Genomic DNA, 25,814 nt, shown 5'->3' on the forward strand with positions numbered 1-25,814 from the left:
TTGATATTTTTTAAATTATAAAAAAATGAAATAATTCTATAATTTTATAAATCATTTAAATTTTTTATTCGATAAATAATTTTAGTATAAGTATATGAGTGAAAATATTTGAATATATAATATAGTAATTAAAAAAAATAAATATAAAAATTTGAAAGAATTTGTTTAAATTATTAACTTTAAAACAACAAATAATGTAAAAGGTAATATCAATAAATAAAAATCTCACGTCCATCTATAGGATATAGAAGGTAGAAATTCAAATTATGGTTGAAAAATATATAAATTAAGAAATGTAAATTTTAAAATAGATAGATTAATTGCCTTAAAAGAATTGTCTACAAATTTAATTAAATTATATGCCGTAGGCCTAGGCACTCGAAATACATGCTACCAAAATCCAGGCTACATAACCCAAACTCGTGGAGCAAAACGCCCTAAAAAAAGTTCCTCCAAATACTATGAGCCTAAATCTTCCCAAAACCACCGCATTTTGGATCCTTACGTGGCAATTAATTTGTGGTAATAACAGTTCATTAGAAATCCAAACCCACTAGCTAAAAAAAGGTGACTATATTAATCGTGCAATTTCAAAGATATATGAAGGACTAAAAGTATAGCGTGATTTAATTTTTATCAGTAGAATTGAGACAAGAAGACTTTCCGTCCATGATTAAAATATGGATAGAATTATTATTTTAAAATGTATAAGTGGTCCCCTGCACACCACATGTACTCTTCCAGTTCCACCTAGTCGAAAGAGAGAAGGCGCAACTGCTGCAAGAGAGGTAGCTGGCTGGGATCTACAATACCTTCGAAATGGGCCCCACCATGTTTGATCAAATTAGCTACCTCCACGTAGCCGTGGTGAGCCGGTGGCTGGCCCAAAAGAGTGCCGCTGGTGAGGAACTCTTTGTGGGCCTGGGCCTCTCGCCCCTTATTGGGCCCGTGGGGCATAATTAATCCGAATCGACGCGGTGGCAAACGCATCCTTTTGGTGGTATTCATCTCTTCTATCTCTAATCTTACCTAAACCCAAACCTAGTACAAGTCTACAATACAATACAATAGAATGCAATGCCACATCACCCCCACCTCCCAAAAATATATTTCCAAATTGGCACGCTCAGAAGAATAATGCCTCAGGCCAGAGCGGAAGAAAAGAAAATAAGACGACCTAAACAATTTTAAGAGAATTGAGAAAGCGGAAGAAAACGAGGAGATGCAAATGGGAAGGAGAGAAGGAGGGAAACTTTAAGCGCAAGGAGGCAAAGGGAAGCTTGTATTTATAGAAGCTGAGCTATGTAACTGCCCTCATTTCTTACGGAAACTACGAAAATGCCAACATAGGGTTAAATTACCAAACTGCCCCACTCCGTCAATTCAGAATTAAGATTAACGGCTTTTTGGTTTTCCCTCTGAAACGTACGACTTGGAAGCTGGTGTATTGAATGTGTTGAGAGATTGTAAATATAGCATTGGGTTGGGGTGAAATGGAGGAATTGGTCGTTATTCTTTGTGCAATCTGGAACGGGAAACCAACGAAATTATAGGATGTTTAATGCAAGAAAATTCAGGGATGCCAAAGATACCAGGTTGTGGGCTTCATGATTAATCTTATGTGGATGTTTTCAGAAATCAAACAAATCAACTTGGATGCCTGAGTATGTAGTAAGTCTATGTGGTGTGGTTTCGGGGTGAGGGGGAAGGTTATACTTTACTTACAACAATGATGAAGCCTATCGATCACCGAAGAAAGATGAATCTGAGATTGGGCATTCTACAAGACCATTTTGTGGGAATTACGAACAAAACAAAATCAAGTGATAATAAACAAAATATATTTAATCATCCAAGGGGTGGTGGAGCAGTTGGTAAGGGGTAGGTCTCATAGCTTCTAAGTTATTCTAAGTTCGAGGGTTCAAACCTCTCTCATCCCATTGCAAAATTTATCATTGATATCCTTTTTCATTTTTAAGATATATTTATCCAATTTGGTATTATTAATGTCACACAGCATCTTTACTTGACTTTCAAGATCACGAGGACCTTTTTTTTAAAACATGATTTCGAAGACTCAAAAAGAAATAAAAGAAAATAGAGCTGAAATGGTGAGTGGAATTTTTATAAGGGATTCAATGATGGTAACTTTTCCAATTAATTTAAAACCATAGGCTCTGGCTGTCCAGTCCAAACAAAGTTCAAATTTGGAGACCGTTTTTTTGCTTTCCTCTCCCTTTCCAACCAGAATCTTTCCCAATACCAATGCCCGCTCCCTCGGCTGTTTCTTTCCTGGCAAGCAAATTGAAAACCTAGAAACCAAATTTTGCTGTTCGATCGAACTTGGAACTGCAAGTAATTTGTGAAGCGAAGCGATGGGTCGTCTTTTTGCTTCGTGCTTTGGTTTTTGTTCATCCAAAAATGGCAAACAGCGCAACAGGGACCAACAATCCACCATCCAATTTCAGGTCATTCTCTTTCTTTACAAACTGTTTTCTACTTTCTCCTCTTCTCTTTTTATCTATCTTCAATGTTGCTCTGCTTCCGCTTTGCTTTCCTGCAGACCAATCCCATTCCTTCGCATCCGCTTCTGGAAGCTGGGTCAGTATTGTATTCTATCACTACTTCACTTTTCAATTTTCATTTTGGCTATAAAATTTCTAACAGGACCTCAGTTATGAAAACATTCTAACGACTCCCTCTCTTTTTTTTTTTCCTAACAACTCTCAATCATTTATTAACTTTCTTTAACACACTTTTTCCTTTTTATACAAGGATAAGACTCCAACTAATGCCTCAAATTACAAAAATTAATACACACAGTTTAGGACCAGAACATATAATTTAAACTTTGTTTTGCAGTTTAGCTTCTGTTTTTTAGTTAGAAATGAGAATAATGCGGCTTTTGGTCATAGGAATAGGCGTGATGGATCACTGGACATTAGTCCCATGGAGGAAGTGAATTGTGTGAAACCCCATGATCAGTATGTTGTTTTATCCTATGAAGAAGCCGATTCAGTTCATGGGAAGAAACAGGACAAGAGGGAGATGGAAGCAAGTGCAGCAAAAGCAAGCAAACCTGAATCTTCATCTGAAGATATTGCTGTTTCTCTCAGTCCCAGCTTCACATCATCTTGCCCTCCAACTCATCGATACAGGAACTGTAAGGACAGTGATGATGAGGATGAGGTTTTTGATAGTCATGATGAAAATGAAATGGTTGAATCAATTTCTTCCGTGGCCAATAGTTCCGCGTATGTTTGCGGGTCAAACCGAAAAAAGGCCAGGCATAGGACTGCTTATATTTGCCCTGTACGGAATCCAGTTGAAAATCTTTCTCAATGGAATGTGGTGAAATCAAAGGGGGCATTGCCACCGACACCTCAGAAAGAGAATCTGAAGTTGGAACAAGAATCAACCAGTTCCAAGTCGAAAGCTTTCAAGTCGAGTAAAGAACCAAGTGTCGATGCCAGCCTTTCTAACTGGTTGGCTTCATCAGAATCAACACCAGTCGGTCCGATCACTACAACAATGGCTTTAGAAGACACAGTTACTCCTCCAGTGAAAAGCAGCACATTGCAAGGATCAAGCTCACCAGGAAGAAGTAGCCGCAACGAGATGCCTGAAGCGAGTGATGAGGATCATGATTCAGCCTCTTCTTTTAAAGGAATACCAAATACAACCAGCAAGTATAGAGAGGTAAGGAGTAAGACGTGTTGAAATTTTGACGGTGGCAATGGGAGGGGACTAAGTTGTTGTTTTGTTTTGTGGGTGCACTGTGCAGGATAAGACAGTGAATTGGCACTCTACACCATTTGAGACGAGGTTGGAAAGAGCTTTGAATAATAGAGGAGTTGCTAAAGCTTGAGGTGATGAAGTTAGATCAGGACTGTGATGCATTTGATTGTGTAAGACCTGCTTATATTTTTTTGATTTGTCTGTAAATTAAATGTGCACTGTTTGTTTAACCTGCTGCCTGTATCTCAATGGAATAGCTACCACAAATCGTCGTAATCATTCCCTTCTTAAGAACATCTTGCCAAATCTTGCTACAACTTTACATTTAAAGTTATTATTATGGAATCAATCAATTCTGGACTTTCCTAATTTATTCAGCTTTAATCTGAGTATCTGACTCTGAAACTAAAATTGTAGGTTGTATTTGAGTCATTGATGTCCAAATTAGCTAAGAACTAAACAAAATTCATTTTTCGTTTTTCCCATTTTGTATCTCGACATTGTTTATGAGTCGTTGCCAAGGGGAGGCTATACGTACACACCCCCTTTAAAGGTTTTCAGTCTTTAAGAATGCAATAGAAAAGCTAGCGAGATTATTTATTACGTTACTATCCTTTGTAGATTGATATTATATTTTTGTATGTATATTCATTTCAAACAATAAAAGCTACAAAGATATCTCAAAACTTCAAACAATTGAACACAACTGAGGCAACCCAACAACAAAAAGAAGTGAAAGCGGAGCATCAGAGCATGACTAGCAATCGACTCCACATTGTTTGAGGACGGGGCCAGTTTGCTTGGGCAGGAATGGATCAATTCGCACCCAAACCAGTGAAAATATGGATGCAAGGAGCACGGACCAGAGCACTACAATGGTGGGGGTTCTGTTTTGTCTTCCCATGAGACCCTTGAGGAAAGGATAGAGATGAACAATGACCCAGAAAGCAAAAAACAGCTTTCCAAATAGAGGACCCCATGACCCGTAGCCATTGTTGATTGCATCAGAAACCCCAGCAACCACTCCCACCATGTTCAAGATTATAAGAGTGGTCGGCGGGATGAGGAGGGTCGTCCACTTGAAAAGGTAGAGCTCTCCAAACTCGGTATCCTCGGCTGCTTTTGCTGTAACTGTGAAGTTGGTGTCTACTCCACCAAGGACCTTGAGCAGGCCTTGGAACACTGCAAAAAGATGCGCAGAGACGCCACCAATGACCCAGAATTGCTCGTTACGCCACAAGTCCTCAATACTCACCTCACTCCATCGAAGCTCCAGCACGGCAGTAGCAATGATGGAGATAAACAGGGCCATGAACCAGACACTAGCTAAGTTTGTCAACTGTAGAGAATTTGCGCATATTTTAGTAACTTTGTATTGATTGAACTGAGATGAATAAACAGAAAGCAGTGTAGAATAGAATAGAATCACTTACAGTGGGGATGATGAATTTTCCAGTGAGAAGACAGACAGCAGGAATGGTGCAGTATGCAAGTAATGGAATGGAAGTAAAAGGGTAAACAATAGTGTTGATGTAGGCAAGCCTCTCAAGCCATTTTAGCTTTCCCCCATAAGCATACCACAGCGGGCAGTGACGACTGAGGAAGATTTCAACAGAACCTAAAGCCCATCTCAGAACTTGGTGCAAACGATCCGAGAGATTTATCGGAGCGGACCCCTTGAAAGCTGGTCTGTGTGGCATGCAGTACACTGACTTCCATCCTCTACAATGCATCTTGAATCCTGTCAAGATATCTTCTGTAACCGAACCATAAATCCAACCTATCTGCAAAACAAACATATAATAGTCTGTTACTGTTAACCACTAGATTCAGGAGGATGTTTCAAAACAGGATATCCAAGATTCCAAACAAAACAATATAAAAAGCCAATGCCACCAACCTCTTTTCCCCATTCTGTTTTTTCTTCATAACCACAACTTATCACATGGATGGCTTCTTTAATAAGTGATGTGCTATTAGTTCCTTCTGGGAGCCCACCATCTTCCTTAAGGGTGGAAGCAATGAAAACAGGAGACTGCCCAAATCTTTTCTCGAAATTCTTTTGCGACATGAGTGATGACTTCTCCAACTCATCATAACCTTCAAACCCTTCTTCAATCTCTTCAAGATCAAAAACTGGCCCCGACACTTTCCTAACGTAACTCTTCCCCATCATCTTCTTCTTCTTTGTGAACAGACTTCCAAACAAACCTCTTTCTCCTTTCTTCTTGGACTTCGACTTCCTTGAACCACCACAACAGAAGCAACACCATGAAGGCCAGCAATCACATGTCATCTTCGGCCTTTTCTCGGAGACTGGTGGCTCATATCCATATAAAGCTGGCCTATTGAAGACACATCCTGTGCCAACATAAACTGGGCCTTGGATTCCATCTAGTCCTCGCATGTTGATCTATATTACAGTATCCATTCAATAATAATAGTTAGTAAACTGAGTTGTTTACAAGTCAACAATGTTGCTCAAAGAAAGAAATGACCAAAAAACTCATATGACTTACATCGAAGAACACAATATTCCGATTAGCATATCTATCGTGACGATCAATACCATCAAATCTTTGAGGAAACTGAACATAGCATAGCTTCTTGCCAAGCTGAGGATCCATTAGAAAGCACATGGCCTCCCTTACAGCTTTGCTGTTGTTGACGTAGTGATCACAATCCAGATTCAATATGAATGGTGCATTTGTGAGGACTGCAGAGACTCGAACCTGTAAAACCGGACACAATGAGAACTTTCAGGTCCATTTTCATTTTCACAGCCTCACTCCAATCACTGAGGGTTAAATCATTTGAATCAGGAGAAGAGATACTTACAAGAGCATTCATAGCACCAGCTTTCTTGTGGTGCTGATATCCAGGGCGTTTCTCACGAGAAACATATACAAGACGAGGCAATTCTTTACCTTCTACATCCAGTGCACCTTCACTGCCCAGATACACCTACAAGGCAAGAAGAAACCCCCAGTGAAATTTTTGAGAAAAAAGTCACTCTCTCTACCCATATTTCACTTGCGTTTAGAGCGTTTACTGTTGTAAGTTTTGATTTGATACCTGTATCATGCCAGGATGATCACGGGTGATGTTTCCTGGCCATGGAGTGCCATCCTGCATAACCCATCCTTCCTCAGGTTTCTTCTGAGCCTTTGCCACCAACGCGTTGATCCGCACCTTGAACTCTTCGTATTCTCTCTGCAAAGAATTGGTTCATTACAAATTCAATCATTCTTGACATAAGAATTAAGAGTAGTTTACCTTCATTGCTCTCCTCTCCTTCACAAAGCTGGGCAGCACTTTGTCCTTCAAGTAATCGATCTTCTGGGAGAAGTAAAACTCGGGAGCCCTGGGCTCAACACTGAACTTCTTGCAAAACGGCACCCATCTCCGGGCAAACTCCGCGGTTTCGGAGAGAGTATCGAAGAGCAACATGGAAGCACCATCGTCGGAGACATAGCAGCTCACTTTGTCCACCGGATAGTCCACAGAGAGGATGGAGAGCACAGTGTTGGCGGTGATGATGGGGGGCTCCTTCAGAGGGTCCACAGTACTGACGAAGAAATCAACTGGGGACAAGCGGTTGGGTTCGCCTTCGCGCTCGAACCTCATGGAGAGGCGGTCCAAGTAGGTTTCCCGGTTGATGGGAGCCCATTTGGGGAACTGATCCAGTATCCATGAAAAACCGAACCAGATTTCGCAGATCACAGAGATGAGCCACAATGGGAATGCGTCGTAGGCCGGAGTTAGGATCCGAAAACGGAAGAAGAAGGCAAGAATTACGAGGCGGAGAACTATGACTATGCGATACGGACTGATTTTGCTGGAAGATATTGGAAGTTTCCGCCATAAGGGTTGCCGGGCTTCAGCCAATCTGCGGCGTTGTAAGTAACAGTAATTGGAGGGTGAATCCAGATCATTCATGCAACCGTGACATTAGAAAGCAAAAAGGCGAAAAAAAAAATGCTTACAGGTAGTCGTCTTCGTCGCCTTGATCATTATTGTTATTTCCATCGTCTTTGTTCACCAAACCTCTCTTCTCTTGTCTGACTTTCCACTTATCTATTCTCTCCTTCCATTCAGCGTTGCTGTAACCCTCCTTCTCCGCTTCAAAATCCTTGCCATTCACTACCAATTCCACAACGGAAAATGACAACTACCCAACACCCAGATAACAAAAACACAAACACTCTGTTGTTCATGACAAAATCAATTAAAAGCATGAGATATACCACTGCCTGCAACAGAGAAGGAAGTCTGGACGTTTTGATGCCAATTCTGCTGATTGTGGTTTTCGTTTTCCTGAGACACCCAAAAACCCAATTGCAATTGGTTTAAGTTATTCTGTTTCTCTCAACAACAAAAAAGTCAGCAAGTATGTATAAATTAAATCATGTGAAGTTACAAGTTTCATCTCTAAGTTTGAGATATTTAAGACCCATTTGGTGCATTTTTGTTTTGTTCCAACATAAATAAAGATTTTGTTTTATCATCCTTGAATCCATGTGTTTGAGTCAAACAATTCTATTTTTTTTATTAAACAATAAAAACTCCTTGAGCCTTTATAATTTTATATATCATCAATCATCAAGTATCTATTATTATCTACTTTAATTTAACATTCACATGACATGATTGTGTCGTATAGATTAGTGTTGAGCAACAGTTAAGGACAACACAGATATAATACTAGGAATTTTTAAAAAATTTAGAAGAGACCAGTAGGCCAAAGTTGTAGTTTAAGCATAAAACCAGGTTAGAAAGGTTAATAAGAGAATTAAGTGCGATTGTTACCGAATGGTTAGGATGTTTTGTTTGAGAGTGGTGATGGGGATGGTTAACGGGGAACTCATCATCAAAATCATCAACATCGTAAGTTTCTTCATCATCCCCAATGACTCTGGGAGAACCTACAGAGGAAATTAATGAAGGCGCGTGTGTTAATTGATGTGTGATGTGTGGAAGAAGGAGGAGAAGGAGGAGAAGGAGAAGAAGAAGACCACCTTTGTGGCGCTTATAGCGGGTGTTGCATTGGGGGCAGCACTTGTTGCCTTCGCTCCTTTCGTATTCGTAACAAGGGCGGCAAACGGGGAAACTGCACACCACACACGCCACGAACACTTTGCCATCTTGGTCGACTCCGATTTCGTCCCCGCAAACTCGACATGTTTTGGAGGATGGCGGATCAACATTACTATTCTGCATATTGTTAATAATTATTAGAGAGGTTTTGAAAACATAGTGTGGGAATAGGAATAGGAATAGGAATAGGAATAGGATGAAGGAAGTGACCTGGTGGGGAGGGAAGGGATGGTGTTGGGAACCAGTGACGAAGCCGGCGCCGGCCATGCGAGTAGAGAGAGCACGAGGAATGAAGGAAGGGAAGAATGGAGTGTTGGAAATGGAATAATGTGTTGTAATAAAAGAAAGAGAGATCAGAAAGGTACACCAAACCGTGAGTTGGGAAGTCATGGGGTTTGGGTTTGAGTCCAAACCACGGAAGCTCAGGTCAGGTGAGCCATGAGAGTTTCAGAGAGGGATGGTTGGTAATTGCTTGCCTTTCAGACTTCCTTACTTCAACTCAAAGCCGCCTCTCCTCTCTCTATCTCAATATTACAGACCAATGCCAAATTGTAAAACATTCGCTCAACTAGTTTTAAATTGTCGTTAAAATAGTTGAGTTCTACAAATTTAGTCTCAAACTTTTATGAATTGAGCTTCTAAGGATATGAGAAAGAAATAAGATAAACCAATAGAACACCTTTTTAATGTTTAATGGCATTTAGTTCTAGTTTGAAAACACTCGGAAAGTAGTTTTATTTGTAGTATAAGGAACAAAAATGCTATACCTAAAAATACTAGTTGGAAATCACTAAAAAACATACATTGCAATTATTTTTAGATGTTGAATTTTTACCCTTTGCGGCCGGCATGTAACAATCACAACAAGGGAGCGAGACAAAGCACCTTACGAAAACGTCACCTAAACTACCCTCCAACCATGCTTCACCAATAAACTTCCATTTTCAAATATTTCACATTTCATCAACAATATGATTTTCATGGGTTCAATTATAAATTGAACTATTCAATACAGATTGAACCAACACGGTTAAAAAGATGAGCGTACAATAACAGCCAAAACTTTCTAAAATTTCTCCAAATATTAAAGTTATAGAACATTAGTCCTTCGTATCTATAGCAAAAGTTAACAAAGTAGAAAAGAGCAAAGTAAAGCAACAGATATTTAAACCGAAGCAATCCAACAGATTAAGAAAACCTCAAAAATTAGCCTGCAACTGTCTCTAACAAAGCCAGAGGCAAAAAAAAAAAACACTTGGAACGCAAATTTGATTACTAAAACATGCCAAGAACTAACAGCTTCAGCTTTCTGTCCTCACACAATGGCATTAGCAGCACTAGCAATTCTCGGCCAGAGATCAGCACATTCCTTCCCGATGGGGCCAGTAATAGCCGAACCTGTAATTAAGAGCACCAAACTTAAAATTCCATTTGACTACTGCCAACTGCCAATGCTGTACTGCAGGGGAAGGGGTGCTATCCAACCGAAGCACATTCAAGGTTCATCAAGAAGAGCAATCATATTTCATGAAAGATAATTTTCCCTTATCCCCAAATGCATCAACCTCAAAACTTGAGGATGTATCAAATTAATTATATTACAGAATGAAAAATAGTCGTTCAAGGTTAACGAAGCCTTTTTTTCCTTTTTTTGGTATAACAATGTCAAGTCAAATTTAATAAAACCTCTTTTTTTCTTGCTCACTTTTTTTATATCGGTGAGTGTCCAAACTAGCTTGCACACACCTTGACTAATCTCCTGGGATAACTGGCTTAACCCTACTACATTTGGTGGCTCACCTGGACAACCTCTTTTTTTGCTCACTTTTTGGTATAACAATGTCAAGTCTGCAAATAATTAGGAGTAGATATTTCTCCAGCCTCCTTTGGCATTATAAATAATTACGCCTTAGAAGCACTTGAGTTCTTTGGTCTCCTTTCCATTTATTCCATTATAACTATTTCTTATTATCTCATCTACCCAACCAATTGGCTGTCAAAATAAAATATGAATCAGTAATGTGACAATCAGCCAAGATTAGTCGGTGCAAACAACTCACATGGTTCTAATCCCTCACACCATATTGCCTTCTCCAAAGGGAAAAAAGTAAACTTCTTGCAAAACTTCCAAAATTACCATCTACTATGTCGCATATTCTTAAGTTATAACATTCTATACTAACAGACCAAAAGGACGTTACCTTTCATCTCTCCCTTGGGGTTGACAATTACACCGGCATTATCTGACAAAATAGACAAAATAGAATACATACGTATAAGAAAACACGTCTACAAATTGTTGTGGTAATAAAAAACAAACATTAGCAACAAAAATAACATTTCATATATATATGCATTGTAGTCATCATATTCACTATCTGTAGACTGACATTCCCTTTTTCCCTCACAAGATTAGCACGAATCATTTGCTTCTTACGCCAACATTCTAGAGATGAAAATCTCATTTAAAAGACATGACAACAGAGAGTCCCAACTACCGGGGAGAACGAGAACTCTCAGTCAAATTTAAAAGTCATAAAAAACGAAGGGTCCAAAAACAAGGGAGTAATCTCATTTACCAGAGATCAAAAACTGAAGAGCCCAAATTACAGGGGAACAATCTCATTTGAAGAATCCTTAAAGTTGAAGCAAAACAGTTAAAAAGCCAAAATCACTGAAAAATAAAATTTAGTCGCCTAGATTACTTCAATTCAGATCCTGTTTTCAAACGTAGGCCAGTTCATAAATCATAAGAGTTTCAAAGAAAATTTCGTGTTATAGCCACGAAGTACTTTAAACTCTGAATCAAGTCTGAAAATCCAAAAACAAAAATTGTTGCTGAACACAGAACAAAGAACAGAAGACTTCATAATTACTTCCACACCATACCCAATCAAACTGATAGTTAAATCACAGAATGAAACCCATTAGTAACTTTCTCTCGTACATTAAAACAAATTAGTAAACACTTTCTCCAACCTTAGAAGTTCCAACTTAGTAAATTTATAGATTCTACAAGATAGATATTAATAGAGCAGGTTCATGCAGTATTTACCAGAAGAACACGACGTAGTAGTAAAATAGCACTCTTTACTAGCCATACGCTTCTCAGTAACTGGACAGTCAAAAATATATATCGAAAAGGCAACTGATTACAATGTAAGAAGCAAACGACAACGATATAGAAGAACATGCCTACGTCAAAAAAGTCACTCAACATCAGACAACAAAAATTAGCGACCTTCCCGACATCATAGAGAAAGATAAAAATTAAAAGAAGTTGCAAGTTAAACCTAAAAATTAAGCCGATAACCCAATAATTAATATCATCAAAATAATTCTGACTCCCAATACTTTTATTTTCAATATATACAAGACTTCCCACCATGCATTTAACTTACTATTGGAGGAAAAAAACTAAAATCGCCAAAAAAGTACAAGTAGAACAAGGACGGAAACAAGGAAAACCTTCGAAATACATGAAGACGCCATCCTTTCGGCGCCATGGCTTGCGTTGCCTAACAATAACAGCAGGCAAGACCTTCTTCCTGAGATCAGGCTTGCCCTTCTTGACGGTGGCCATGACCATGTCACCGACACATGCGGATGGCAACCTATTAAGGCGGCCTTTGATCCCTTTCACTGAAATGATGTAGAGATTCTTGGCTCCTGTGTTATCCGCACAGTTGACAGTAGCAGCCACTGGAAGACCCAGCGACATCCGAAACTTGTTCCCCGCAGATCCTCCCCTCCCTGTGACAGCAATCAGAAGAACAGCAGATTAAACTCAGTTTCAGTTTGATCGATGAGACGCCATGTCAGAAGTAAGAGTGATGAAGGAGAAGAGTACCTCGCTTCGACATTGTTGATGGACTTTGGCGTCTCCCTTGCGGCGGCTACAACAGATGCACTACCGTTACTTTTATATGCATGACGCCACTTTCAGACTCTAGGGTTTTGCTTTTTGTGAAGGACGGAAGCTGCGTCTTTTTACGGAAATACCCCCACATACCATACCTACTTTTCACAAATACCCCTCTCAGCATAATCACGTCAAAACATATTTTTTTTAGGTTAAAATACACCTTTCGTGTTTAAACTTTGAAAAAGTAACAATTTTAATTTAAAATTAATTATAATTTAGTCTTTACCATTAAAAATTAGATTAGATTTAACTGAATTGTGATGCGACAAATTCACGTGTACAATCAATTGTCCAGTCGTACGATTCAATATTGGATTGGTTCAAAATTAAACCTAAGATTAAAAACAAAAATAATTGTATAAAAAAAGTACCTCCTCCACCTCGACCTTTTCACATCCTCCCTCCACCGACTGCCTTCTGAGTCGTCCAAGCCAACTCCAACGCAGACGTCGCCGTCTCCGACACCGCCTCCATCTCCGACAAAAACTTCGTTGTTCCATCGACATTTCATCCGGAGCATTTTCAAAACACAACTTTAATTGAAAAAACCAAGCTCAGACTCAGACTCAATGATACAAACAGAGCAAACCCACAAACGCTCGCAACCCAGATTCCAAGTATTTCTTTCCTGGTTGTCTCCTGATTCTTGTAGCTTAACAAGTTTGTTTATATTCATCTTTTGATTGAAATCTTCAGTTTCCTCTCTCACCCATTTCAGTATATTCTGTGTTTATTTTTTGGGGTTTTTTCCCCTCTCTCACTAGTCTGTGTAATTATTCCCAATAGCAAATCCATTTTGTCTTTTGCCCTTTAATCCTCATATTGTACGATCTTCCATGAGTTCTCTAGGAAATGATGAGGGAAACTGAGGATTTAACTCGCTCTGTTGTTTTTTTTTTTTTTTTTTGCTCCTCTGTTCCAAAAATTGTTCCTCGGTTTGCTGCACTTAACAATGTTTCAAGACGAAAGCACACCCTCTGTAACTTCCTCTCCTCTCCAGTTCTTCACTATGATGTCTATTTCGCCTAAGTTGAATTCTCCATATCCATGGCTTAGAGAGCTCAAATCTGAGGAGAGGGAAACCACGACGTTTTCGTCGGAGATGGAGGCGGTGTCGGAGACGACGACGTCGGCGGTGGAGTGGGTTTGGTGGGAGGCTTTGAGAAAGTCGAGGTGGAGGAAGTATTTCTTTTTACGATTATTCTGTTTTTAATCTTAAACCGGTTTAATTTTAAACCAACCCAATATTGAACCGACGACCGGACAATTTATTGTACACATGGATTTGTCATGTCACAATTTTGTTAAATATAACTTAATTTTTAACGGTAGGGACTAAATTGTAACCAATTTTAAAGTACATAGACTAAATTGTTACTTTTGAAAATTTAGGGACTAAATTGTTACTTTGTTCAAAGTTCAGGGACCAAACGTGTATCTTAATCTTTTTTTAATAATGTATTTTTTTTATAAATAATGCAATTTCAAAATACTCATCAAAATATGGTAATTTCATTCGAGACAAAAATAAATCGTTTATTTTTTTAAAGGAAAAAAAAAGAGTCTGTTTTGTTTCAAAGAGCCGTCTTTGAATGAATCGATTTAAACCATTATTTTTCTTTAAAATAAATAAATAAAATAAAATAAAATCATTCCCTCTCAAACAATACTTGCTTTTTGTAGAAAAAAATACTTGCTTATACATAAATAATACCACTTCTATTCTATTTAATAGATAAGTGGACACTAATCTTACCATCTAAGATTAATGTAAAAATTGTATGCTTTCTCTAATGTTGCTCAAAGTGAAATGCAATGGTCATAGTTTTTGGCATTCAACAAGAATTCTTAATCTCTCTCAAGACCAGGATGTAGAATAATATTTACGTTTGTGATATTTCTTCTATATCCATAAGTGTTTAAGTTTACGTTTGTGATATTTCTTCTATATCCACAAGTGTTTAAGTTAGCTTGTATGCCAAGACTATTCTCACAAAACAACCATCTCACTCTACTACATTTGGTTGCTAAAATAACTCATCAGATATTTAATCAAAGTAGCGGTTATTTCTCTATCCATAGGTTTCTTTTTTCACCTCATTGGCCATTGGCAATTAAACGATATTAGGCAGAACATACAAAAACTTGATTCCCCTTCCCAACAAAAGTAACCACATCAGATAAATTACAATCTTCAAAACTTGCAACACAACACTAGATAGAAATAGAACGGTCAGAGATGAGAGATCCATCATTGAGGTAATACGTATAAACTAGCAGCCAAAAAGCATGAGCCAGCTGAAGTACAGTTACAACAAAATTAGACATTAGCCAGGAGCTGAAGCAAATTCATTGTGGTTTCAATATTTCCTAATAACTTCATCTTGCAAGAAAAGGCCATGACATCAAAAAGTAGATATTAGTCCCGAATCCCACTTCATCTTGATTTAGATCCTGAGTCAAATAAGAACAAGAGCATGTCACAAAAAGTTTGTGTGAAACTACAAGCAAGACTGGTAAGCGTCCATTGATTTGTGAATGCCAATAAGCTTTCCCAATGAAATGAACAGAACAAATTACAAAAACACAGGAGATCTTGAAGGATATCATACAAAGACACAAGGAAATAACAGAACAAATTAACACCAGGCGTGGAGAGAGAGGATAACGTGTGGCCAGCAGAAAACACAGTAATTGCACATGAACCTACTAAATTTTCTAAGAACAGGCAGTTCGATTTGTATTCATGTCAGTACAGTAGCACCTCAAAAGGATACGTACGTTACTGAATGGTACAATTGTACTGATTTTATGGAGGAACTTATATCACACTTATTTTGGGTTTATACTTCTCTGATTGATGGAAAGGGTAGGGAAGCATAAATTTTGACTCCAGAACCAAAGAAGCAGTACATACTAAATAGACAAGATCGGCAGCAGCAAACATCAAACACAAGGTTCACACAGTAATAAACCAGGACGGGCCAGTTCTATCAATATAAGAGGGGAAAATGGAAAAGAAGAGAAAGAACCTACTAGAAGATCGTTTCATATTTCTGCAGAACTTGCTGCCACATTGACAGAGAAATGGCTTAACAGGATGATCAAGGTCATCAAAATCGATGCCATAATCCTACAGGTAGAGCAACCATATCAGTAAAGATTCTTTAACGGTCCAAAGAATTATCACATGGTAATAAAAATTCTAAAGAATCACTTCAAGCAGCATTTAGGGGCTGTTTGTGTACAATCTTAGAATGAGTGATTTCAGCAAAAGAGATTTAATGGTAATTGATTTTGTGAAAGTGATTTTTATATAGTTATCTTAAACGTTTGGTTTGGTTACACACTTTTAGAGAGTGAGTGACAAAAATTGTAGAAGGATTGGGCTTTTCCTTTGCAACAAATTGCAAGTAATCAACTTTCCTTGAATGAAATACCCAAAGAAAAACCTTCACCTATTTTGGGGATATCAACCTTCCAGATGATCTCAAAAGGCAACAAAAATGGATGAGGATTGAGCTTCTGGATGATATCAACCTTCCAGATGATCTCATAATCAACTTTCCTTGAATGAAATACCCAAAGAAAAACCTTCACCTATACTGAGGGTTCACCCTTCAGTATCCTCCTCGGTAGAAGGCCTGTAGGACTTATGATATCAAGCAACCTAATCCCCTAATCCTCTGCTTTCTAAGTTGGTGAGGTTCTTTCCATAGAACAAGTTCCAGCCATTTGGAGCCTATTAGCAACATTGGCTCATACTAACTCCCTTAGAATTAACCACGTTGTAGAGTCTTAAAATGAGGATTGAGCGTAGCATCACCAATCCAATAATCCTCCCAAAACCGAATTTTGTCTCCCCTGCCAAGTCTCAACTTGTACCCATTATCCACTAGGCTACAAGGCTACAGCATTTGACAATAGATCTCCAGGGGCCTTTGAAATGCATGGAACCTTTAAGGGTAGGGACCCATCATTCATTTGAAAGGCTGTATATACTTGCAATGATCAGCCTCCATAAAGCTTCTTTCTCATTCACGAATCTCCAGCGCCTTTTAGCAAGGAGGCTTATGTTTCTTCCTAGAGCTTTAAAACCCTCAAAACTAAAGACCGCCCTCTAGATCTTTCCCAAAGTTAAAGGGGCCTTCAAACTCCCTAACCCTAATTCTAATGAGTTTCCAATACCGTCCAATAACAGCAAAGGATCTTGGGGAGCCTTGTAAGGAAAAGAGAATAGCAATAGGAACTCTCTCTACATAACTAAACTTTTATTTTATGAAATAACTGAGATTTCATCGAGAAAAATGGAAGAATATACTTGAAAAATAACAGTCTAATAAGAGGATTTGAAGAAGAAGAAAGAAGAAGAGAAACAAAAAAAAAAAGAAAAAAAAATTCCAATTAAATTCCTCCCATTCTTAGAACCAGCAATTCTGTCGTACAAAAGAAATGGTTACTATCACCTTCCTTAGTCCTAATTACTCTAGCCTTCCTCCAAATAAGAATTCATGATACTACCCCTTGAACATAGCCCTCTCGACCATTGGTCCCTTGACTCCTTATTAAGGCTTCCCAACACCTCCTATGAATTTGAACAACTCGATATTATTAATCTAAAAGCAAGATTTGACTTTAATCCATCTCCTAGAAGACGAAACAACCTAACAGTTGTTAAATTTATCAACTTCCTAATGATCAAATTTGAATTGGAAAGGTCCTACTGTGCACCATCCCTTTACAAGGAACAATATTTTAGGGCATAAATCACAAATTTACCAGAAAGTACAATGAGGAACCATGTTTTAGAATTAATAATTTAGAACTGGCCCAAAAGGCAACAAAAATGGATGCATCATCACCACTTAAAAATACTTGAGATCAAAAGTACAAACCTGATAAAGAATAATGCCCAGGGAAGCAACAGGAGGAACAGGTACATTATTCTATACAGCCAGAACCATTGGAGTACGGTAATTTAACAACTACTGCAGAAACTCTTACAGCTAATACGCATTATATTACCTCATTACTTTACATCTATAAACCTAATAGGCATACATAAAGGATAGAATGAGATTTCTCTCATTGTGACCTTTACCCTTAGTTATAACTTATGAGGAAAGAACAGGTAAAATTTTACCAAGTCATAAAAATTTATTCAAACAATCCCAAACCACAATTCTGAAAAAACAATATTCACTAACCCAAGTTAGCTCTTCCATGGCATCTATTTTTCTTGTAGTGAATAAGGCAAGCTGCAAAGAGGAAAAGAACTGAATAAGTTGTATCACTATGGTAGAGAAAGAACAACTGTATCCAAAAATGATGATTAAGAGAAAGGTGAAACTTGTAAAAGTCGCTACATGATAATAATGATGAATTGGAGTCTCTATCTCAACTGCAACGTCAACCAAGTTTGCATCGAAGCATCTGATAAATTTGAAAAGACAAGCAATTAGATTTCACATAACTAGATCAACAAATGTACAAACACTTGTCTAGCAAGTTTTTGCTTGAGTTACAGCAAAATTTACAGATATACGGACAACATAATTGTTTCAACTTACTAGTGGCACTTCTGGGAAACCTTTTTCACTCAACCAGCTCATACACAATGTTCACTAAGAGAGAAATTCAAGTTTTCTTCTGGCACCCATTAAACATGATTCTTTTTAAACCTAGAGATGCAATGACCACTAAATGTTCACCAGGTTCTAAACTAGAGCAAACCACGTAATCATAGATCATCTTTTTCTTTTTTTTATATCTGTGAGTATCTGGGTCAACTTACACATACCTCGACTAATCTCATGGGACAATGTCTGACACTACTACATTTCATTGTCAAGGTAACTCGTAGGATATTAAATTCTAGGTATGTGACCACTGTGGTTTGAACTCATTCACTCCAAGCTATTTACTATTTACATTGACCCTTATTGACCATTAAATCAAACCATGATGGTTCATAGTCATAGATCCTAAATATCCCATGAATTTTTTTACCAGGAGATATTTAAACCCCAAAACTAAGCTGCTGCAAAAAGATCTCTTTGGCTGTACATTTCCCCCAACTGCTGTTCCATTTGGAAAGGCAACATAGAAACACAAAGGCACCTTTTCACCACATGTACTTATGCAACTACCTATTGGAGATTCATCGCATCTACTTCGGTCTCTAGTGCTCCCAGAGGATTCCTACCATTTCCCATCCCTTACCTCCCGGGTCACCAAATTCAAGAAGAAAAGAAGATCCTTTGGCTCAATTTCTCAAAGAGCTTTTTTTCTAATCCATTGGCATGAAAGAAATGCTCGTATCTTTAAAGAAAAAGAGTGATGCTTTCATAGTTTTTTCAAACCATTATCTTTCTTGGCTCTAACATGGAATAAATTGTCTCCTTATTTTTGTAACTATTGCCTTTCTCCTCTCATAGCCCATTGGAATACTATTAGAAAAGTTTTATGTGATTTCCTTTGGATAGGAGCTTCATTCCCACATCATTTTGTAATTTCATCTCATAAATGAAATGTTTCTTATCGGAAAAAAAAACATTTACAATAAGAACAACTTCCAGAAATCAAAAAGAAAAAGAAAATCTGAAAATAGAAAATGATTTTGAGAGTAATGACAAAGGGAGCCATAAAGTAAGAAACTATTGTTCCCATTTAAATTTGAAAAAGAAATTAGTACAAGGAGTATAGCAATGAAATCACCAGCAAAGAGTAGAAACATGGGCAAAAGGGGGAAAGTAAGGGATAAAGGAAGCTCAAACTGTATAAAGTTTAAACAAATACCTGTGATTAATAAATCTGGCAACATTCCCAAAGTTTTTTGCATCCAAACAGAGAGCTTTTTCATCCTTTAAAGGCCCTTCTGAATTCCAAAAAGCATCTAATAAAACTGGGTCGGTATGCTCCCCATTATTGGCGCTTTGCACCTTTCTATGATACATCTCTGAGATGGTTAATATCTCTCCAGCATATTCACAAACAAAAGAGCCTTTAGGTAAGTCTTCAAGGGTTCGAAGGCCCCATCCTTTTCCTTCAGAAGTAAAAAATACCTGAAACAGAGAAATGCCTTCAAACATATGCTACAACCAAATTGTGTTGATATTGATAATCTGTTTCTTAATCTTTTAATAGAAAACCAGAATATCTAGAAAGTGAAGGCGACATATTGAAAGTAAAAATGCAGTTAGGCAGTCCTTTAAGTTACCAAATAAGTAAATATCAACAACTAACCAGAAGAGCACGTAGAAGAAAATTTCATGGATCTTGTGCACGACATAATGAAATTATATTATGAACTATACAATAGTATGAACTATACATTCATATGAAGCGCAAGAAGACGAAGAAGCAAAAAACTGAACAACACAAAATACTAAACTAAACAAAAAAATAATAATAATAAAAAAAATTGAACCATACCTGCAACTTGCAAGTTATGCCTCGCTGCACCACTCTATTTCCACAATGCTTATTGCAGCCACACTTACTCCAACATTCTTTTATTAGCTTCCTCTTTAAGTGGCCTTTACAAGGTTCTAAACAATCATCATTCTTTGACCTTTCAAGAGGACATTCTTTACAATAGAACTGATGGTTTCCTCGAAGGTCACGAGTAAGAGAGATCCACTCTTCCAAAAAATCTTCCTTAACAAGACCTTCTGATGTGTATGCATACTTGGACCCAGTTTCCCGTGCACAAACACAAGGGACAGACGATGTAAGGCAATTTCCAAAACAAGATTGGCAACAATTATCATTACCAATCATAGAGAGAGAGAAATTTACAAAAGCACTTTGGAAAATAAGACTGCAAGGTATATAGTGAAATAATGGTGGATGCTCTTTACTAATTTCATTCACCCAAGAGACTTGAACCCTTTCTTCTCCCTTGGTTATATCATCCACATCGTGAGAGAAGCTTAATTCATCAGAAGCTTGTTGACACTGTGAAACAACCATCAAATTCTGTGGATCTGCAGCCTCAAGATTATCAAATTCCTTCCTGGCTTCATCTTCAGAATGACCATTTGAAATTTCCTTGCTGCTTTTAGAGGTTTCGTGGATAGTCTGGTCATTGGAAATACTTGATGATTGTAAAACACTAGAATCTTGCGGAAGTACTCTATCAGAGATTATACTGACTGGTTCATTCACGGAAGTGGATGGATTCAAATTTCCTTCATTGGCAACAGTCCCTGAAGAATCCATTGGGTCTGAATTCTTCATAACATCTAGAAGTGGTATTCTATTTATTGATCCTTCCTGTTGGTCATCAGGAGAATCAGTTCCCAATTCCAAGAAGCACTCACACATATCACTCAACAGTTTCATAACAGAAAACGTGGGGTCAATGATTTTATATGACTGCAGACATTTTTCCTCCATATATTTAATAACTGCATCACGACTAGGCATACGGAAATCTGGTCGTCCAAAAGTGGAGTCGCAGCACAAAGAAATTTTTACCTCTCCTAGGGGTGATGATGCAATCTCTAAGTTAGGATGTAATTCTTCCGTGACCATTGCAAGCTCACTGCCTGTATTACATGATAAGGTTCCCGTACCATCACCTTTGTTACTTCCATCTAAAGGATTCGACACTTGAGCAACTTGACCATCTGGCTTCCTAACTGAAACGTTTGCAATAGAACAATCTTCTTTTCTTGAAGAATCTGTTAAAATTATCACACAGGAAAATAATCCAGTAGTCAGAAATAATGTGCACTTGCAGAGTTCACGGTACATCACTCTTACATGCTTGCCTTCATTAGCAAAATGTTCTTCTCATTCTTATAGGGACTCGAAACTGATAAACATTGATTTCAACATTTTTAGCAATCTCTTACTCCCTGTAGTTTCAATTAATTTCACTCTTGCATTACGAGTATCTTCTACCATTTATTCAACTGTTTTTTTTTTTTTTTACATAATACCTAAATTCATAATTTTATTTTTATAGTAGGGTTTTACCATAACATATATTGATTACAACAATACATCACTGATCCGAATATTTGAATGTATTTCTTGAATAATCAAATTGTTTTTGTCTTCCATTTAAACTCAAGTTGAATTCCAATCCTTCATTTGGACCAATTGGATAGAGCACACGAAATAACTACAATAGATTGAAGTAAAACGTGTACCATGTAAGGTATTGCAATATTTAACTTATACTTTACTCTCTTTCCTGAGGTGAGTAGTAACAGCAATGAAATTTTATATATTCTAATCCCAATGTCTAGTTTTAAAGCTTTGTAGTCTTCATTATCACATATTGCATTCTAATTAATTTTCATTTCAATTAAACTCTAATTACATTATCAAATACCAATCTTTGGCTCAAATCAGAACGAGACTCCCTTAAAACCATCAAACGACAAGATACTGCAATTTTGAAGCCAAATAACAATAATCTACATCTAAAGAAAGTGTCTGTTGACCTGGATGAATCGCAGCAATTGGCAACTCATTGGTAAATATGTCATCCGTAAATGGCTCATCTTTAGGTTTGAGCAATGAAAGAGCCCCAGATGCCCTCACTTTGGAATTTTTAACACATGACTCAGCTGCTGGTTCCTTAATACGCACAGCAGTGGATGGTCTATCTACGTTAGAATTTTTCACTCTTGCAACCATGTTTGGTGATACAGGCTCCTTTCCTTTATCTACACGGCGAGAAGGACTTGGATCAGTCTCAGATCTCTTAGGCACACTTAACTGCATGTGCTGTTGGGGACAAGCTTCCGGAAGCCCATCCTCTTCCAATTTGGGCTTTTTTAAGGCCATCCCATCCAATTGGGCTTCTTGGCCCCTTAAGCGCAACCTTTTCAGAGGGCGTTCTGGCTCATCAGCCGCCTGAACATCTTCCCCAAAATCCTCCACCTATTGTTAAGAAAAACAAAGGAAGACAGCAAATATAAGCACAATAACAAAGAGTGTCAGAATAACAAAGAAAGATAATGAGTTACATACCTGAGTATTCTGACATTTCTTTTCCTCCATAACCTGTAAGATGATGCATATGAGAGGATAAGAAACACAGCAAAAAGAGAAAAAGATTCAGTTCAAGAAGTACAGTAGAGAAAGAATGTACCTTACTATCTTCCTCGTCAAATATAGCATCTGCAAGAACTCTATAGTTCTCTTCTTCAATAAGCTCCCAGTTTCTGTCATACAATTTTAGAAGTTTCTTTAAGACTGGTTTTGTCTTATCTTCACTGATCCCAATATCCTTCATTGCACGAAAAGCCTTTGAAATCTTAGGATTCGGTGCCATATTTTGTCCACTCCTAGAAGACAAAACTGCCTACATTTAAAGCAAATAAGGCCCCTGACCACAAAAGACTCTTGCGTTCTTCAATAGAGTATTTATAAGTTTCCTTCCATCCTACCAGTATGTATCATATCTCCTTCCAGATACTTCTTGAAAATTTGCTAGAACTGCCAATCTGCAATATTAAAACATCAAACCCAATGCAAATTTCCATAGCAACCAATTAAATTCCTATTTTCAATACTTACGAAGAAAAAGATATTATTCTATCATAAACTTTACTTGTTAAAACTGAAATGTTCTCTACTCCCTTTCATTGCATGTTAGACTAGGAGCCGGACAGCAACAATACGTGGACACAGAACTATTGAAAGATACTGTAACAAGATTATTCAGTAAGACTTAGTTTATGTAATAGTAGGAATTGTTATCCATTTTTCCAAACATCAAACAAAATATCAAAAACACTCCTGGATAGCAATATAAACACGTCTATAAGCAACTTTTCAACATTAGGAACAAAAAGAAGAGAACTACGATTCTAAGGTAACGGATACTAGAAGCCTTTTTTATTTATAATTCATAAATATTACTAATTTATTATAATAAGAAAAACAACAAAAACATAATTTTATTTCGAAACTTTGTTTGGCCACACTATCAACAACCAGTAGTCCCCCTGGTTAAGCAAGCCGCCAAATGCAAATGTTTTTGAGGTCATAGGCTCAAAAGTTTCAAAGGACTGCTTAGAACTATTTGATGAGTATCCCAGCACCAAATTACCGAAAAGAGAAAGTTTGGCCATGATGTCATAGTAATGTAATGTTCAAAATTTTTAAATATTTAAATATTTAAACTTTTTTTTTTGGGATAAGAAATGGAAACTACATATTCAAAAAGTCAAAGGGTCCAAAAGAGAACGACCTAAAGGCGGAGGGTTGAGAAAACATAGAAAGTCTAAGAATAACTGAATAAGTTAAACTTCCAATTAACTATACAGTCTGGGGCATAACTTAAGTATGGGGTGAGACTAATTGAAATTTTTCTCCAGGCCAGTCGAGTGCCCCAGTTGTATCCATAAACATTATTCATCGAGTCTGTTAAATAAAAGAAACTAAAACCAATGATCTACGGCAAAATAAGTTGAAAACAGTAAATAAATAAATATCAACAACTACTACTTTTTTTATTTTATATCCGTGAGTGTCCGAGCCAGTTTGCACCCACCTCGACTAATCTCACAGGACAACCGCCTGACCCTACTATATACGGTTGTCAAGGTAACTCCCATGATGTTAAATTCTAAGTAGGTTACCAACAACTACTACTTTTTATGCCAGATAGTAAGGACTCTTATCAAAAACAGTTTTATAATTTTGAATGCAGTATTGCCAAACATACATTAATGGTTCCTGGGGAGACAAAGATACTAGTAGTGAGAGAAATTGTATTTCTGGATCGATAGCAAGTAGACGATTATTTTATAAATCAACAGCTAGAGACGCAATCTGTTCTCGGCAATATGAAACTCCAAATAATTTTTATTTCTTGTTAGTGTGAGATAATTATTACAATTTGCATCAAAGATTTTCTATTTTCTCATCATCCCCCAGCTCATATCTCTCCTTTGACTTTTTCAGCAAAACCAAATTCTTCGGCACACGCCAGTTAGCTAAAAGGGGGGAGGGCAAGAAGTAGAAAGTAGATATACATAACCAGACAGTGAAAGAACATGAAATGTAAGAATGCATGCAAAAAATTAAGTGGCAGTATCCTGATCGTTACCCGCGCGGGTTGAAATGAGAAGCAGAAATTTGTCAATGAAATCCCAGAAGCGCAAAAACCCTAAACCCCAAGTAGGTAAAAGAATCGGGGGCGAAGAACTTACCAAGAAAACTGAAATGAGGGACGCGAAACGTTGGAGATTGATTCGGGCGAAGGCGAACACAGCAAAAGAAAAGGCAAGAAACGAGCAAGAGCTGAAAAATAAATGCAGGAGGGATTAAAATGAGTAGTAGTTTGAAATTGAGTCCCAAGGTTTGTTGTTTCTTCCCACATTTGGTAGGGGAAGCAACAGCAAGAAAGAAGCGAAAATGGGGAAATGGACTACAGGAAACAGCGCATTCAGTAAGCGGGCGAGAAGGAAAAGGGAGAGAAAATTTTGAAATTGAGCGGCCTGGTGGAGAAAAACGAGGAGGAGAATAAAATGGAAAATTTACAGACCAGTGAAACAAAAATGTGAAAGAATACGGAGGGAGGCCTTTGTTTCACGTTCACTGCGTTAAAATCGCCCGCCTTTGAAACACTGGAAGTGAAGCCACCGGAACAGGAGTCGGTAAGTTAAGAAGTATACTTACTTCATTTAAAATCCTTACAGCACCACCAAAACGATTCTACTACGTGTCCAAACGTTGACGGAAATGCGGAGGCCTCGGTTTCATACAAATATGGATGTTGATGATATTTCTGTAAAAAATGGTAACATTAAAAAATCGTAAAAAATATTTAAATTATCAAATAAACACTTTCAGTTAAAAATAACTAATATTAATATTATATATATTAATGACATTTTGTTGATATTTTTCGTATTTTGTCAATTTTCTTATACTATGATAGAAATGTCGATTCACCTCTCATGTCAATATCGAACCCATAAAAACATGGATATGTTGATGGAAATGTCGACGGATATTTAGAACAGTGCAATCCAATACAATTAAGTTTTTTTAGTACAAAGCTAAGACATATATCTATCAACAT

At 37.5% G+C, this 25,814-nt stretch overlaps 4 protein-coding genes and 1 long non-coding RNA gene across 12 annotated transcripts; 2 read left to right on the plus strand and 3 right to left on the minus strand.

Annotated features, from left to right (window-relative positions):
• The first annotated feature begins 2,132 nt into the window (after positions 1-2,132).
• LOC111024204 (uncharacterized) lies at positions 2,133-4,017 on the plus strand. 2 transcript variants are annotated; one of them, XM_022301843.2, is made up of 4 exons: positions 2,133-2,468; positions 2,564-2,601; positions 2,922-3,699; positions 3,785-4,017. In XM_022301843.2, exons 1-4 carry the CDS (start codon positions 2,376-2,378, stop codon positions 3,866-3,868), a joined length of 993 nt encoding a protein of 330 aa, XP_022157535.1. In that variant the 5' UTR covers positions 2,133-2,375; the 3' UTR covers positions 3,869-4,017. The 2 variants fall into 2 exon arrangements, with proteins under 2 accessions (XP_022157535.1, XP_022157534.1); XM_022301842.2 differs by having other exon boundaries at positions 2,135-2,468; positions 2,916-3,699.
• A 292-nt stretch (positions 4,018-4,309) lies between these two features.
• On the minus strand, positions 4,310-9,192 carry CESA4 (cellulose synthase A4). Its single transcript, XM_022301834.2, has 12 exons — positions 9,046-9,192; positions 8,757-8,952; positions 8,548-8,663; positions 7,986-8,055; positions 7,725-7,881; positions 7,015-7,627; positions 6,814-6,951; positions 6,577-6,702; positions 6,258-6,470; positions 5,639-6,151; positions 5,172-5,522; positions 4,310-5,077 (listed from the first exon to the last, which is right to left on the minus strand). The coding sequence occupies exons 1-12, from the start codon at positions 9,100-9,102 to the stop codon at positions 4,496-4,498; spliced, it is 3,132 nt and encodes a 1,043-aa protein (XP_022157526.1). The 5' UTR covers positions 9,103-9,192; the 3' UTR covers positions 4,310-4,495.
• Positions 7,585-8,203, plus strand: LOC148208804 (uncharacterized). The gene is made up of 2 exons (XR_015787106.1): positions 7,585-7,726; positions 7,837-8,203. It is a non-coding gene; the product is annotated as an uncharacterized LOC148208804 (long non-coding RNA).
• Positions 9,193-9,880: 688 nt separating the features above from the next.
• LOC111024203 (large ribosomal subunit protein uL14x/uL14z/uL14y) lies at positions 9,881-12,843 on the minus strand. Of its 2 annotated transcripts, XM_022301839.2 has the most exons (5): positions 12,686-12,843; positions 12,304-12,588; positions 11,891-11,950; positions 11,037-11,078; positions 9,881-10,233 (listed from the first exon to the last, which is right to left on the minus strand). In XM_022301839.2, the coding sequence occupies exons 1-5, from the start codon at positions 12,696-12,698 to the stop codon at positions 10,151-10,153; spliced, it is 483 nt and encodes a 160-aa protein (XP_022157531.1). In that variant the 5' UTR covers positions 12,699-12,843; the 3' UTR covers positions 9,881-10,150. The 2 variants fall into 2 exon arrangements, with proteins under 2 accessions (XP_022157531.1, XP_022157532.1); XM_022301840.2 differs by lacking the exon at positions 11,891-11,950 and having other exon boundaries at positions 12,686-12,842.
• Positions 12,844-14,884: 2,041 nt separating this feature from the next.
• On the minus strand, positions 14,885-25,403 carry SUVR2 (SET-domain containing protein lysine methyltransferase family protein). Of its 6 annotated transcripts, none has more exons than XM_022301806.2 (11): positions 25,275-25,403; positions 24,940-25,030; positions 22,872-23,226; positions 22,751-22,783; positions 22,219-22,660; positions 20,195-21,447; positions 19,559-19,824; positions 18,127-18,193; positions 17,968-18,018; positions 15,797-15,893; positions 14,885-15,214 (listed from the first exon to the last, which is right to left on the minus strand). In XM_022301806.2, the coding sequence occupies exons 3-11, from the start codon at positions 23,052-23,054 to the stop codon at positions 15,198-15,200; spliced, it is 2,409 nt and encodes an 802-aa protein (XP_022157498.1). In that variant the 5' UTR covers positions 23,055-23,226; positions 24,940-25,030; positions 25,275-25,403; the 3' UTR covers positions 14,885-15,197. The 6 variants fall into 6 exon arrangements, with proteins under 6 accessions (XP_022157498.1, XP_022157499.1, XP_087973246.1 ...); XM_022301807.2 differs by having other exon boundaries at positions 22,872-23,084; positions 23,170-23,226; positions 24,940-25,377; XM_088117120.1 differs by adding an exon at positions 23,334-23,428 and having other exon boundaries at positions 24,940-25,377.
• Between the last annotated feature and the right edge of the window lie 411 nt (positions 25,404-25,814).

This window comes from Momordica charantia (genome assembly GCF_013281855.1).
Source record: "Momordica charantia cultivar OHB3-1 chromosome 9 unlocalized genomic scaffold, Mcharantia_2.0 BLBB01000009.1, whole genome shotgun sequence".
Lineage (NCBI taxonomy): Eukaryota > Viridiplantae > Streptophyta > Magnoliopsida > Cucurbitales > Cucurbitaceae > Momordica > Momordica charantia.

Bases quoted from the DNA above. Each gene is read 5' to 3' on its own strand.
- LOC111024203 (XM_022301839.2), bottom strand. The intron at 11,079-11,890 runs GTAAATACTGCA...CTATTTTGTCAG, and splicing joins TACTACGTCGTGTTCTTCTG to ATAATGCCGGTGTAATTGTC. The intron at 10,234-11,036 runs GTAACGTCCTTT...TCTTAATTACAG, and splicing joins CCCCAAGGGAGAGATGAAAG to GTTCGGCTATTACTGGCCCC.
- CESA4 (XM_022301834.2), bottom strand. From the start codon at position 9,102: ATGGCCGGCGCCGGCTTCGTCACTGGTTCCCAACACCATCCCTTCCCT. The intron at 6,952-7,014 runs GTAAACTACTCT...AATTCTTTGCAG, and splicing joins AGGAGAGGAGAGCAATGAAG to AGAGAATACGAAGAGTTCAA. The intron at 5,523-5,638 runs GTTGGTGGCATT...TTTGTTTTGCAG, and splicing joins AAACAGAATGGGGAAAAGAG to ATAGGTTGGATTTATGGTTC.
- SUVR2 (XM_022301806.2), bottom strand. From the start codon at position 23,054: ATGGCACCGAATCCTAAGATTTCAAAGGCTTTTCGTGCAATGAAGGAT. The intron at 22,784-22,871 runs GTACATTCTTTC...ATCATCTTACAG, and splicing joins TTGACGAGGAAGATAGTAAG to GTTATGGAGGAAAAGAAATG. The intron at 22,661-22,750 runs GTATGTAACTCA...TCTTAACAATAG, and splicing joins AGAAATGTCAGAATACTCAG to GTGGAGGATTTTGGGGAAGA.
- LOC111024204 (XM_022301842.2), top strand. From the start codon at position 2,376: ATGGGTCGTCTTTTTGCTTCGTGCTTTGGTTTTTGTTCATCCAAAAAT. The intron at 2,469-2,563 runs GTCATTCTCTTT...GCTTTCCTGCAG, and splicing joins AATCCACCATCCAATTTCAG to ACCAATCCCATTCCTTCGCA. The intron at 2,602-2,915 runs GTCAGTATTGTA...TTTTGGTCATAG, and splicing joins CATCCGCTTCTGGAAGCTGG to GAATAGGCGTGATGGATCAC.